Genomic DNA, 15,774 nt, shown 5'->3' on the forward strand with positions numbered 1-15,774 from the left:
GGGACAGCACAGGGTTAGATACAGAGTAAAGCTCCCTCTACACTGTCTCCCATCAAACACTCCCACAATTGGGACAGTACAGGGTGAGATACAGAGTAAAGCTTCTTCTACACTGTCCCCATCAAACACTCCCACTATTGGGACAGTACAGGGTTAGATACAGAGTAAAGCTCCCTCTACACTGTCCCCATCAAACACTCCCACTATTGGGACAGCACAGGGTTAGATACAGAGTAAAGCTTCCTCTACACTGTCCCCATCAAACACTCCCAGGACAGGGACAGCACAGGATTAGATACAGAGTAAAGCTTCTTCTACACTGTCCCCATCAAACACTCCCAGGACAGGGACAGCACAGGGTTAGATACAGAGTAAAGCTTCTTCTACACTGTCCCCCATCAAACACTCCCAGGACAGGGACAGCACAGGGTTAGATACAGAGTAAAGCTCCCTCCACCTCTAGCCAATGGTGGGAATGGAGGATCAACATGAACTTATGTTACATACAGGACTTTCATACAAAGCAGAAATAAATCAAATGTTTTGGATGAACATATTTGATTTAATCCACAATCAGACATAATTGGGACAGTTTGTGTCCTTTTATTTTCTGCAGCTTAATGTCCCTCACTGCCCCTACCCTCAGAGAGATCTCAGTCCTCCATGTACACCATCCACATGGGCAGATGCTCCACATTTCTGCTACACTTCCTGTAGGAAGAAATGCTTCTTCATATCCCCCGCCCCCAAATAATCCAGTTTTAAATTTAAGGTAGGGCTCATTTTTGGGTGGGTCAGTCAGCTTATTTGGTTTACATTGCAGTGTGATACCAACAGCGCGCATTCAATTCCCACACTGGCTGAGGTTACCATGAAGGTCCTGCCTTTTGAAGTGATTCGCTGGCTAAGAGGTGGTGACCCCAAGGTTAAACCACCACCAGTTCTCTCTCTCTCTCTCTCTCTCTCTCTCTCTCATGAGAGAGCAGTCCAGTAAACTGTGATGACTTTACCTTTAGTGTTCCTTTGTTCTGGGCTCCCCATACCAGAGGAAATAGTTAACCATGTACATAAGCAAACGATCAGACACAATGAAAGTGTGGTGGGATGTTTTGTTCTTATGGCTGCATTTTGATTTCACGCTAGGGCTGCCCTCTGATGCCATGCTCAGTTCTGTGCCCCTTTACTCAACTCCAACCCTCTCCATTCACTCTGTGCCATTACCTGGCCTTCTGATTGAAGCTGCAACGACATTTCCGGCCTGAAAGGAAGGACAGAATTGAGACATTGTAGGAAAAAGGTGAGGGATTATGCATCACACAGAATTACAACAGGATTAGCGTAAGCAACATCAGATCCTACTCACTCAAGATCAGCAGGATCCCAAGAGTAAACAGTATGACAGCAAACACTAGGCCTCCAATCCGCAGTGTCTCATAATCTGCAAACAGAATGACAAATGGCTCAACTGTGCAACAGTCCAGGTGAGAGCCCATTAGATGAGGGGTGGGGGAGGCAGTGTGGGGGAGAGGGGCTGCAGGGGTGTGGGAGAGACAGGGTGAGGGGAGAGGGGGCATGTGGAGAGAGGGTGCAGGAGAGAGGCTGTGAGGTGGGAGGGGTGTCCAGGGGAAGGGAGAGGGGGTGTGGAGTTAGGGAAAGGGGGTGAGGGAGAGGAGGGGGTTTGGTGGGGGGAGGGTGCGTAAGGAAGATGGGGTTGCAGGCGATAGGCACTGCAGCTGTGGGGGGAGGCAGAAAATGTTGGGGGGAGTTGCAGGGGGAGAGGAGGGATGAGATAATATTTCGAACAGTGTGCGTAGAATGATGCATTGAAAAAGGAGACCATTCCGTTTATTGTGCCTTTGCAATTGTATTAATTTGTTCAGATATTCAGTTAGTTCTACAGCCCTGTCCAAAACACACCCCTTTGTCTACTTCCCTTTAACTAATGAATCTCAGTGCATTCCAGATCATAGCAACTCAACTGTGTGAGTACATTGAGGAGGTACCAAAACGATAAAGCATCTCCCAACATTATCAGGATGACTTCACTTTCCTACATGATACTAAGCCTCACAGGATAAGATGCGAAGGTGTTTAATCCCTGGAATTAGCTACAACAAGGATCAATCTGGGAGTTACAGACAGAATTCCCATTCTTGATTAATCCATTGTTGGATTGGGCACAAGGCTGGTCCTATCCACTCCAGAGGCAGACGCAGAAGTTACATATGCTGTCATCCCAAACATCCAACATGTTCTATTTTCAGGAACTGCTGGGTTGGAAAATTGCTAATGGTGTTCTGTTATTTAAGAAGGAAGGGAGAGAGCAGATAACTGAAGGTTTGTTATTTTAATGTTGGTTAAGGGGGGAGTTATGGAAATCTTCCAAAGTTAGAGGTTGAACACTCAGCTAAATGCAGAAAAGCAGGAACAGGGTCAGAAAGAAGGTGAGCTAAAGACTCTGGCTAACCAGACTGAGGAATAAACAATCAATTCACTCACCATAATAAAACTCATCTTTCTCTTCAGGTGTAGAGTGTGGAGTAAAAGAATACAAAATGTCAGTTCATGTGTTTCAAGCTGCCAGAATAAACAATCCCGCCATGCCCAATATATTCTTCCCCAACAACAACAACAAAAACAAAGTTGCTGGAAAAGCTCAGCAGGTCTGGCAGCATCTGTGAAGGAGAAAACCGAGTTAACGTTTCAGGTCTGCGTGACCCTTTCTCGTTAACATTAACTCGGTTTTCTCCTTCACAGATGCTACCAGACCTGCTGGGCTTTTCCAGCAACTTTGTTTTTGTTCCTGATTTACAGCATCCGCAGATCTTTTGGTTTTTATATTCTTCCCCAAGATGTAGTTCCCAGAACAGCACGTGTGGACCAACTCTTAGTAAACCTGCGTGATGTTTTTAACTAGTTATGAGGTGGCAACTAATAAACTCTAAGAAAACACAGAGCAAAATCACAAAGGAACCTTAACAAGCCCAAAATTAAAACAGGCATTTGATAGGTTAAGTAAGTGGGCAAAAAATTGGCAAATACAGTATAATATGGGAAAATGTGAAGTTGTTTAGTTTGGAAGGGAGAACAAAAGATAGGAGTATTATTTAAGTGGCGAAAAACTGCTGAAAGCTGAGCACAAAGGGACTTGAGGTACTAAGACTGAGATGAGGAGGAATTTTTTTCTCTCAGAGGGTTGCGAGTCTTTAGAACTCTTGCTGTGGGGCAGAATCCTTGTGTGTATTTAAGGCTGAGACAGATAGATTGTTGATCAGTCGGAGAATCAAGGGTTATGGGGAATGGTCAGGAAAGAGGATGTGAGTCAGCCATGATGCTATGAATGGTGGAACGTGCTCAAGGGGCTGAATGGCCTTCTCCTGTTTCTATTTCCTTTGGTCTTTTGGTCTTCTCATGGTATTCCCAGCAATAATGATCCACTGCAGTCCATTTGTAGCCCGCTCAACGCAGCAAGTCCCAGGTTTATCAGTTAACACTACGTGACCTTTCCAGGGACACTTGGGCTGGGGAACAGCGCAGAAAGTCGGACTGTATTGCCTACTCGCTACATGGACCTGGTGTGGTCTGTCCAGGGCCTCGACCCCCTTCATTTGTTGCGTAAAGGCCAACATTCCAGATGCTTCTTGAATATTTGTTGTACTTGCATCTGAAGGTTTAATTATCGATGTTCCTCGATTTCACTCACCACTCCTCCAAAGCCAGCTCATGTATCTTTGGATTTCTAGCTTTCAGCATTTGGAAAGCACCCCATTCCTTAACTGGATCTGGTTTGAGTATTGCTGAATAAAATGCATGTTGTCAAAGCTTTTTGTTTTGGACTCACTAGGACAGAGTCACAAGAATACCAAAATATTATTTCACCATGAGGTGGTGAACAGGATATCACCTTATTAATTGGCACAGGTCACCAGTTAGACAAGAACATTTCTCTCACCCCCACCCCCCGCCAAGTGCAGCATGTGGAGGGTGTAAGATGTGTACTGTGCGAGATAGAATCAGAGCTAATAGAATGCTTACCCATATTAGTAGAATTTCCAGCAACTGGAAAAGACACAGAATTAATCGTCAGTTATCAACAATAGAATTGAACATAGATTGTGAACTTAATTCAACAGAATTTAATTTTAGAAGGAATCTTTGCAGAAATTCAATTAAAAACAGAGATAATCTATGAGGCTTATTCTGTATGGCAGATGAATACCCAGATTTAGATAAAATTAGAACTGACTGCTTTTCAGAAGAAGGCCATTATTGTATTACATGAATTAATTTACTGTGATTATTCAACAGACAGACAGACAAGCAGAGAAACAGGACACCATACCTGTGTGTTATCACGTAAAGAACAATAAACATACTTACACAGGGTCAGCTCATTAGAGTTGAGTGGCTACTTCCCTGGTGGGGTAACACAAATCACTGTAGCTAAACTGAAATGATGTTGAACCAGAGAGAAGGAGAGAGACTTGGAGCGATAGAGGAATCACAGAGAGACAGAGACAGAAAGACAGGCACTTCTATGCACCATACTCAAAACTCTTTGTAAAACCATTTGTTGAGCTGAGTATATTTCCAATGACATAAGCCCAGAACTGATGAGTGTGACTGTAGAGACACAGAGTAGCCAAAAGAAGAGATTTGGAGACAGAAACATAGAGAAAGAGATAGATGTATATATAGATTTACAGAGAAACAGTGAGGCAGAGGGCTGGATTCACATGTTATAGTGTGTCACAGTTAAACTAGTCCGATCCAGTGTTACAAGGTCAGAATTCATATTTGGTTGTTTTCACTGTCTTGGACAATGTAGAATCACATTTATTCACCTAACTGAAGATATTCTTAAATCCACCCCAGACTGCAACACTGATATATCCCACACCGCTCCCCCTCACCGTAACAATCTGATATCTCCCTCTCTCCCACAGGAACATATCTCCCTCCCTCCAACACTCTGATATCTCCCTCCCTCCAACACTCTGATATCTCCCTCCTTCCAACACTCTGATAGCTCCCTCCCTCCAACACTCTGATATCTCCCTCCCTCCAACACTCTGATATCTCCCTCTCTCCAACATTCTGATATCTCCCTCCCTCCAATGCTCTGATATCTCCCTCCTTCCAACACTCTGATATCTCCCTCCCTCCAATACTCTGATATCTCCCTCCCTCCAACACTCTGATATCTCCCTCCCTCCAACATTCTGATATCTCCCTCCCTCTAATACAGACATAATTTTCTTCCTTCCGCAGGGATATATGTCCCTGTTTCCTCACTTTAACAAACTGATATATTCCTCAGTGTTTGGGAGCCCACATGTGAAATGTGGCAGTCAAGTTAATTAGTGTTGATTTAATGGAATGAAACCTGGATAGTAATTATTGAGATGTCGTGCAGGTGAAGGGAGCTGGGTTAATGTTCATGTGCTCAGAGACCACCCACTTGGAAATTCTTTGTACAAATGGAAACCCGAACTGGTGAGACATGTGCGTAGTCTTCACGACCATGATCAATTAGGGCAAAGACCTTGCAGTTACTGGAATTTGTCACTTACCAGCCAGATGAACAAGTCCACAGCACAGAACAAACATGCATGCTTCCATGGTGTCTAGAAAATAAATAAAATATTGGCATTTTAAAATTAAAGGATTTCTGCAACAGGTAACCTTTCCTTGACTGAGTTACAGGCCGAGCCTGGAGTGTCCTGGTAGTTTTTGGATGATCTGCTACCTGCCAGCATTTCACAAAAGCACAAGTCTGAGGGTTGTGGGTCTTTGCACCTCTCAATCCCACAGCACAATGGAGGCCGAGTCTCTGAGGTGGGTGAGTACTAGATGAAGAAAGGAGTCAATGGTTATGGGGAAGTGATTGCAAACATGGAATGGGGAGGCAACAATCAGATCGGACATGACCTTACTGAAAGGCAAAAGCGATGCAAGGGGCTGAATGGCCTCATGCTGCCCTTGATTCATGCATAAGTGGTTTGAATTAACACAGGATTTATTCACAGAATGTGGGAGTCTCTGGCTAGGTCAGCGTTTATCGTTCATCACTAACTGCACAAACAAAAATATCTATGAGCACTGTTCTATAACAAAGAAATACTTCTGCGGATCTGGAGTTACATGTAGACCAGACCAAGTAAAGTTGACAGTTTCCTTCCCTAAAGGGCATCAGTGAGCGAGATGGGTTTTTCCCAACAATGGTCATCATCTGACCTTAAATTCCAGATTTTTCCTGAATTCAAATTCCACCATCTGCCATGGCAAGATTTGAACTCAACTCCCCAGGACATTACCTGAGTCTCTGGATTAACAATCCAGCACTAATACCACTAGGCCATTGCCTCCCCCTCAGCCCACAGCACTGGGTGCAGATTTGGTGACAGTGGGCAGATTGGTTTGATTTGCCTCATCCCATACAATTTCCCAATCAAGTTGCTAATGCTTCACAGATTAAAGATTAATATTCAGCAACTGCTACAAGTAAAACCAGGAGAATAATCTGAAATAGGTATTTTAAAAATTGAATTGTATTATGATTAAGAAATGCAATATTGAGACATACCACCATGTAATAGGTAGGGCCAAAGACTTGAGGGGAAATGTAACATAAAGGGTTAATATCTTCTGAAAGAGGAGGAACCTAAAACAATTACAAACACTGAGTGAAGGGTGCTGAATGCCTTAGTAAAACTAAAAACTGACAAGCCCCCAGTTCCTGATGGACTTAATCTGAAGATTTTAACAAAAGTGGCTGCTGAAATAGTGGACACATTGGTTTTAATTTTCCAGCATTTGATGCCTTAAAGGTCCCAGCAGTTTGGAAAATAATACGTGTAATTGTGAAAGGAGAATATCAGAAATCAGGAAACTACATGCCAGTTAGTTAACGTTTGTTATGAGTAAAATACTTAATCTTACATTAAAGGATGACATAATGAGGCACATTAGAAAATCAAAATTCAGTCAGGCAGAGTCAACATGATTTTGTGAAAGGAAAATCATGTTTGATTAACTTATTGTAGTTCTTTTCTTTTGGATAAAGGAGATTATGCAGATGTACTGTACTTAGATTTCCAGAAGGCATCTGTCAAAGTGCTATGCTACAGTTATGATGCAAAGCTAGAATTCATGGTGTGTGGTGTAAGATAGAATTGTAGAATCCCTACAGTGTGGAAGCAGACCATTCGGCCCATCATATCCACATCGACACTTCAAAGAGCATCCCAGCCAGATCCACCCTCCTACACTATTCTTGCATTTCCCATGGCGAATCCCACCCAGCCTGCACAAGACTGGACAGAGCACAGACAGAGAATTAGTTAGCTAACAGCAGGGTAATTAGATAATTTTTCATCTAGATGCTGAAAGGATGTTTTGTCTTGCAGGAAGGACTAGAACTTAGGAACAAAAGTTGAGAAACAAAGGATCTTCCACTTAAGACTGTGGTGAGAGAACTTTTTCTCTCTGAGAGTCTTGAGCCTTTGGCACTGTCTTCCCCAGAGCGCGCTTGAGATAGTTACACTGAATACTTTTCAGTCAGAGAGAGGGTCTTGACTAATAAGTGTGATGAAAAGTATGCATTTTACCTCTTTTTAAATATGATTTATTTGTGAATTTTTAAATTTTGAATTAGTGGTATACCGGTTTTCTGGGTGTCTTCAGGGGTTTAATAATTAACGTATAAGTATTTCTGTAGCCATGGTGATATTTAAAAAACAAGTCAGAGGGAGAGTTTTCATGGTGGCTAATCGGAATTTATTTACATTAGGTATTTTACAAGCAGAAAAAGTAAACAGTATAGTGCACTGGGCTTTCAGATTCTGCATTTTTTTGGAGGCTTAGGGGAAACATCCACGGGTTTCAATTAGTTTGCAGAAGTCTTAGGTGAAACCTGAGGTGCTTTTTTTTTCTATTCATTTGTGGGATGTGTGTGTCGCTGGCTGGCCAGCATTTCTTGCCCATCCCTAATTGCCCTTGAGAAGGTGGTGGTGAGCTGCCTTCTTGAACCACTGCAGTCCTCCTGCTGTGGGCTGACCCATAATGCCATTAGGGAGGGAATTCCAAGATTTTGACCTAGCAACACTGCAGCAATAGTGATATATTTGCAAGTCAGGATGGTGAGTGGCTTGGAGGCGAACCCAAAGAAGGTAGTGTTCCCATATATCTGCTGCCCTTGTCCTTCTAGATGGAAGTGGTCGTGGGTTTGAAAGGTGTTGACTGAGGATCTTTGGTTAATTTCTGCAGTGCATCTTGTAGATGGTACACACTGCTGCTACTGAGCGTCGGTGGTGGAGGGAGTGGATGCTTGTGGATGTAGTGCCAATCAAGCCGGCTGCTTTGTCCTGGATGGTGTCAAGTTTCTTGAGTGTTGCTGGTGCTGCACTCATCCAGGCAAAAGGGGAGTATTCCATCACACTCCTGCCTTGTGCCTTGTAGATGGTGGACGGGCTTTGAGGAGTCAGGAGGTGAGTTACTTGCCACAGTATTCCCAGCTTCTGGCCTGCTCTTGTAGCCACTGTGTTTATGTGGTGAGTCCAGTTGAGTTTCTGATCAATGATAACACCTCCTCCAGTGAGTTGTTTAATTGTCCACCAACATTCACAACCGGATGTGGCAGGACTGCAGAGCTTAGATCTGATCCATTGGTTGTGGGATCACTTAATTCTGTCTATCACTTGCTGCTTTCACTGTTTGGCATGCAAGTAATCCTGTTTGGTGGCTTCATCAGGTTGGTACCTCATCTTCAGGTATGCCTGGTGCTGCTCCTGGCATGCCCTCTTGCACTCTCCATTGAACCTGGGTTGATCCCCTGGCTTGATGGTAATGGTTGACTGGGGGATATGCCGGGACATGGGGTTACAGATTGTGCTGGAGTACAATTCTGTTGCTGTTGATGGCCCACAGCGCCTCATGGATGCCCAATCTTGAGTTGCTAGATCTGTGTGAAGTCTGTCTCATTCAGCACGGTGATAGTGCCACACAAAACGATGGAAGTTATTCTCAGTGTGAAGGTGGGACTTCATCTCCACAAGGACTGTGCAGTGGCCACTCTTATTGATATGGTCATGGACAGATGCACCTGCAGCTGGCAGATTGGTAAGGATAAGGTCAAGTATGTTTTTCCCTCTTGTTGGTTCCCTCACCACCTGCCGCAGACCCAGTCTAGCAGCTATGTCCTTTTGGAGCTGATCAGCCCGACCTCTAGTACTGTGTAAAACAGTTGCTCCTGAGAAAAGGAGGTAGTTTAAATGGTTCAGAACGAGATTACCTCAGTATAAGGAATTTAGTTTAAATGTCCCTGTCTAGAAGTGTTCAGTTAAAACCCTGAAGTGGTTTCGTGAAACCAGGAAAAGTTTAAGCTCAGTTATATAATTGATAAAAGAAGTAGGCATCAGATTCTTATGACCAGGAATTTAAGTCATAGCCAACTCAAACTCTATGTGGACAAAGTCAGAAGTCACATGACACCAGGTTATAGCGCAACAGACTTTATTTGAAATCACAAGCTTTTGGAGTGCTGCTTCTTCAGCATATGAAGTGACCAGACCCGAAACATTAACTGATTTTCTTTCTTCACAGATGCTGCCAGACCTGCTGAGCTTTTCCAGCAACTTCTGTTTGTGTTCCTGATTTACAGCATCCGCAGTTCCTTTTGGTTTTTATTTGCCATGAGATATCGTTGGGATTGTATTTTGCTATGTGCTTCAAAATCTGAAAAATGGTTTTACAGGTTATCTAAATAGTTTGTTTTATTCTATTTTATCTTCATTTCGTTTGTATAGTAAACTTTTGTTTTATTGTTAAAATCAATTCCGCAGCATGGCACTTTTTTGTTTCAGCAAGGAAAAAACACCTTGATAAAGTAATTTAAAAAAAGAACAGAATATCAGTCTGGGATCTGACTTGTCTGGCAATAACATCAACTGAGGTCACATCATAAAATACTCAAAGGTAATTAGGTAAGGAGGGTGATGCTGAACTTATATAAAGACACGAGTTAGACCTCAAGAATTATGCACAATTTTGGGGAGAGGGAGGCACACTTTATGAAGGATGTGAACCATGCAATTCCATGATTCTGCAAGGCCTGCCCAATGCCATTTGACTTATGGGTAAAAGTAGAGGCAGAAATCACAAGGCTGGAAAGTGACAGAATCATCAAACCAGTCCAGTTGGTGGAATGAGCAGCTCCGGTCATACCAATTCTGAAGCCCGATGGGTTGGTTCGCCTTTGTAGGGGTTTTAAACAAATGGTAAACTGCTTTGCGCAGCTGGATAAATATCCAATCTCTTGCATAGAGGATTCATACACAAAGCTGGCAGCAGGTGCTCTCCTTCACAAACCTTGACATGAGTCATGCATACTTGCAATTGCATTTATATGAGGATTCCCAGCATTACGCTACAATTAATATCCATAAGGGTCTGTACCAGTGTACAAGACTGCATTTTGGGGTATCATCAGCCTGTGCAATTTTTTAGTGGACGATGAGAACATTTTGCAAAGTCTACCCTAAGTTATTTATCTAGATGACATGCTAAAACAGGGAAGCCCAATAAGGAGCACTTACAGAAGTTGGACATGATCCTTAGACATTTCTCCCAGATGTGCATAAGCCTTAGAAGGGAAAAAGTGTGTGTTCCAGGCCCCGCAAGTGACCTACTTGGGCTACAGAATCAACAGGACCAGGTTACACCCGTTGGAAGATAAAATGAGGATGATCAAAGGTGCCCTGGCTCCCACATCAAGTTGGAACGCTGTCTGGGGAGTCAAGTAGTAAATGCAGATCCATTGAGCTGCCTCCCCCTGGCAGACACATCCCCGGTGTACCGCCACTGGAAGAATCCTTAAAGGTTTTAAATTATCTGGACACACTTCCAGTCATAGCTGACAGTATCAGACTTTGGACACAGAAAGATCCGGTCCTGGCTGAACTGAAACAGCTGATGGTGATCGGGGGGGAAACCAAAGGCCATCACAATCAGAACTGAAACCTTTTTGGACCCGGAGAGACCGTATATCATTGTGGGGAGCAAAAGTGATTGTCCCGAGCAAAGATCACTGCCAGATACTGGCTCAATTCCACCAGGGTCATCCAGGGGTTTCCAAAATGAAGATGTTGGTGAGAAGTTATGTCTGGTGGCCAAGATTGGATACAGACATAGCCACATTGGTGGGTCAGTGCTCAGAGTACCAACAAGGACAAAAATTACCACCAACAGCTCCCCCACATTCACAGGAATGGCTGGGTAAACCCTGAACTCGATCAGACGTCAACTATGCAGGTCCTTTCATGGACTTCATGTTTTTAGTCATTATGCATACCCACTCAAAGTGGTTGGACGTGCATAGAGTTCATTTGTCAAACATAGGGACAATGATAGAAAATCTGTGCGCATCTTTTGCTATGCACAGATACCTGGAAGTTTCATCACCGCTAACGGGCCATCGTTTACCAGCCGGGAATTTGAGTATTTCCTAAAGTTGAATGGTATTCGACATATAAGGACAGCTCTATATCACCCATCATCCAATGGTCTAGCAGAAAGAGCAGTCCAAACTTTGAAGGCAGTCTTGAAGAAACAGCCTACAGCCTCACTCGATACCAAACTGTCCCGGTTCCTATTTGATTATAGGACCACCCCTCAAGCAAATACAGGGATAGCTCCCGCAGAGTTGCTAATGGAGAGAAGACTCCGCACCAGGTTAAGTATGGTCTTCCCAGATGTAAGGGCGGAGGGTGAAATGGCATCAGGAACGCCAGACTCCACCAAGTCAGAGACAGTTTGGCACAGGGGATGAAGTTTGGAGTAGGAACCATGGAAATGACCCTGCATGGGTAAGAGGCATGGTCGATGTGAGGATCAGTGACGTATAAACTTTGGGCAGGTGAACTATATGAAAGCCGCGAACTTGCAAATGGTGTGAGTGCAAAACATTCCCTGTTCCTCGGAACAGTCAGAAAGGCTGCTGGAACCTGTGGGGTCTTCCTCTCCGTCAAGTGTTGAAGAGACCTTGGAATATTAGATGAACATGGTGGATTGAAGAAGAGAATGAATTTCTCCCGAGACACTCTGGATGCAAACTGTGTGCTACACACCACCCACATCGAACACAGTTGGAGGAACCAGAGCCAGTGCTAAAACACTCCAGAAGGCACAACAAGATAAAGAGCCAGCCTATGTCCTCGGACTCAGAGGGGGAGGGATGTAGTGACTATAACATGATCAGCCAGGTGGACCTCACAGAATATGAGATCCCTGACTGGGGCTGTTAATCTGGTCCAATCAGGGAGCCCTGGCTGACAGATGTAAACAGGACTGTCAGAGGTTCTATTCACTCTGACAGCTGGCTCTGATGGAGCTGGATCAATGTCAAGGACTCTCCACGTGTAAATAAAGGGTGACTAGGTGATGGGATACCAGCCTCTGTGGAGTTATTTCAGATGGGACTATTGGAATCAGTCAATTGAACACACACACATTGGCAAAATTTCCCATAATGTGCTTTCTCTTACTATTTAGCAAAATATGGTTTTCTAGAATGTTCTGCATGCATTTTCTTTCCATTTGCAAGAGGACATTTCCAACTACAGAGGAGCAGCGTCAAGGACACAGCAGGAAACAACAGAGGGGATCCATTTGTGTATATGAAAAGGCTGATTAGATGTGCGACCCTCACATTTTCACTTGGCTGGGTTTGAAGTGCTGGATTATAATGCTGTGATTCTTGTGTGATGGAACAGTCTCCTCAACATATTCTGAAGACACCATCAATTTTTTTTTCAACGTAAGGAAAATGACTTGGCTTTCTGCCCAGTCTTAATTCAATGATAAAGCTGCTTCAGTTCAGTGCCTTCATTATAAACAGCCTTTGTCTGTGACATGTTAGCAGAGCTGCCATCCCTCCAGGAGTACCCAACCTCTTCAAGTAATGGAACTTGATCTTCTAGACACTACTACAAGCAAAATTTGGGAGGAAAAATCAAAGCAACATTAACAAAGTAAAGTTCTTCTTTAAAAATGCATCCCTTTATTAGCATTAAAACTACTGCAGTCGGGGAAGACGAGGCTGCAAGACTGGAACTCAGAAAGTGATCCCATCCAAGTCACTTTGAGAGGGCTGGAACCATGGTGGTGGATGTGGGGGCAGCGAGATTGGAGATAGGTGGACACGAGATTAAGCTTCCAGAAACCAAACAGAAACAGCAGTTCTTAATCTTCAATTGACCCTTAACAATCAATGATGTTAAGAGACTAAAGTCTGATACTAGAATCTTGAAAGGGGTCAACTCCCTGCACTGACATCTTGTTGCCTGTAGCCAGTTAAAACAGTGGAGTTTGCAATTTTCTTCAATGTACTATCGCGGCTGTGCTTTCAGCTGCCTAGGCCACAATCTCTGGAATTCCTTCCTTAAATCTCTCTATAGCTTTCCTATTTAAGAGACATGTTAAAACCTACTTCCAAGATCAAGATTTTGCTCATCTGTTCTCACACTCCACGTGGCTCATGTTGCAAACTGTTGTCAGGTTTGAATGCTCCTAATCAGGCATTAGATTGAAACTGATCATGTGAAACAAGACAGACATGGAGACTGCTGGAGAAACTCGGTATCCGTGGAGATAGAAACAATTCATGGTTTGAGTCCAGTATGACTCTTCTTCGGAACTGTGAAGATTCAAAACATTGACTCTGTCTCTCTCTCTACAGATGCTGCCAGACCTGCTGAGCTTCTCCAGCATCTGCAGGATTCACGTGAAATGACAGGTACTTATGAGTCCTGAGTTCTCAGTGTCTTGTCGTATGGTTATGAAACATGGCTGACTTACAGAAACCAAGAAGCACAAATTTCACCCTCACTATTTGCGTAACATTCTTGGTATCACCAAACATCCCAAATGCAGCAAACCTCTGAAAAGCAAACGTTCCAAGAATCTCAGCTTCATCCTGTTGAGTAATCTCCGCTGGTTCAGGCACGTTTGCAGGATGGAAAACAGTCACATGCAAAGGAGCTTCTGTACCGCGAAGATCCAAATCTTTCCTTCAAGGATGATTACAAGTATGACATCAAGACCCTGGCCATCAGAGAGAGACAGCTGGGAGATACCACCTGATGATGGAGGGGAATGATCTGTGAGCTGATATACATCACCATAAGAACACAAGAAATAGGAGTGGGAGTAGGCCCCCAGCCCCTACTATTCAATAAGATCATGGCTGATCTTTTCATGGCCTCAGCTCCACTTACCCACCCTCTCACCATAATGCTTAGTTCCTTTACTGCTCAAAAATCTATCTATCTTTGCTTTAAAGACATTCAACTAGGTATCCTCAAACGCTTCACTGGGCAGGGAATTGCACAGGTTCACAACCCTTTGGGTGAAGAAGTTCCTCCTCAACTCCGTCCTAAATCTGCTCCCCCTTATTTTGAGGCTATGCCCCCTAGTTTTAGTTTCACTCGCCAGTGGAAACAACGTCCCAGCTTCTGTCTTAGCTATTCCCTTCATAATTTTATATGCTTCTATAATATCCCCCCCTCATTCTTCTAAATTTCAATGAGAATAGTCCCATTCTACTCAATCTCTCCTCACAAGCCAACTCTCTCAATTCCAGGAGCATCCTAGTGAACTTCCTCTGTACCCCCTTCGGTGCCAGTACATCCTTTTTCAAGCAAGGAGATCAAAACTGTACACAGTACTCCAGGGGTAGTCTTACCAGTACCCTAAGCATCTGTAGCATAACCTCCCTGTTTTTAAACTCCATCCCACTAGCAATGAGGGTCAATAATCCATTTGTCTTCTTAATTACCTGCTGCATCTGCAAACCAACTTTTTGGAATTCATCCACAAGTACACCCAGATCCCTCTGCACAGCAGCAGCCTGCAATTTTTCACTGTTTAAATAATAGCACAATAATCAGTGGCTACAGTGAGTTGGTAATAGCGGCCAACGTAGAAAATCACCACACCACAACTGGCATTCATGGCAGAACCTGCCTCTCTTAGAGTGGCCCCTTGCACATCAACACAGGGCATAACATGAAGCTGTCCCTTTCTCAACAGTTTTGATTTGTTGCGTGCCCATCTGCTTCTGTAGACGGATGGCTGATGTTATTGACATCCCAGGAGAGCAGGAGGAAATTGAATCATTAGACAGCATGTGATCAGGTCTGCATAATGAGCAGAAAAGGCAATTTGACGCCTCAATTCAATAAATTCATGGCTGATGTGATTGTGACCTCAAACCCACATTCTCACTTACACCCTGATATCTACAGGTGCTCCAAATAAGACTGGATCCAGTATCGTATACAGTGACTGGACATCTCTCCAGATAACGCAACTATGACTGTGCTCTAAACCATTGCAGATATAAACGGGATCTTTCTGAATGTAACAGCTAGGGGTACATTGTGCGGCAAGGTGTCTGACTTGATGCTAAGGCAGAGATCTAAGTTGAACTACACAGACAGGTGACTTCCGTGTTCCCTCCATTACAGACTCAAATCTGAACATGATGTTTAGTGAAGACAACTCTGAAAACAATCATTCCATGTGATAATGCACACTGCTGCCCACACGCTGTGCTTCCTGTGGTTGCTACAGAACAGTTTCTCTCATGAGGATGGTGTAGGACCCCAGCTATTGGCAGTGAAAGGACAGATATAAAAGAAAGAGCAAACCCACAGAGAGTGTCTCTCTTACACACACACACACACACACACACACACACACACACACACACACACA

At 43.7% G+C, this 15,774-nt stretch overlaps 1 protein-coding gene across 3 annotated transcripts in view; it reads right to left on the bottom strand.

Moving 5' to 3' along the window:
* Window positions 1-15,774, bottom strand: part of fxyd6 (FXYD domain containing ion transport regulator 6) — a 36,235-nt gene that overhangs the window by 5,552 nt on the left and 14,909 nt on the right. For all 3 annotated transcript variants that reach the window (XM_048615595.1, XM_048615593.1, XM_048615594.1), the window contains exons 2-6: window positions 5,574-5,627; window positions 4,036-4,059; window positions 2,500-2,520; window positions 1,364-1,438; window positions 1,222-1,258 (exon numbers count right to left, since the gene is read on the bottom strand). In XM_048615595.1, coding sequence (XP_048471552.1) covers window positions 1,222-1,258; window positions 1,364-1,438; window positions 2,500-2,520; window positions 4,036-4,059; window positions 5,574-5,622 — 206 coding nt within the window. In that variant the 5' untranslated portion in view covers window positions 5,623-5,627. The remainder of the gene's footprint in view (window positions 1-1,221; window positions 1,259-1,363; window positions 1,439-2,499; window positions 2,521-4,035; window positions 4,060-5,573; window positions 5,628-15,774) is intronic.

The sequence above is a fragment of the Rhincodon typus genome, chromosome 32 (assembly GCF_021869965.1).
Source record: "Rhincodon typus isolate 14 chromosome 32, sRhiTyp1.1, whole genome shotgun sequence".
In the NCBI taxonomy this organism is placed as follows: Eukaryota; Metazoa; Chordata; class Chondrichthyes; order Orectolobiformes; family Rhincodontidae; genus Rhincodon; species Rhincodon typus.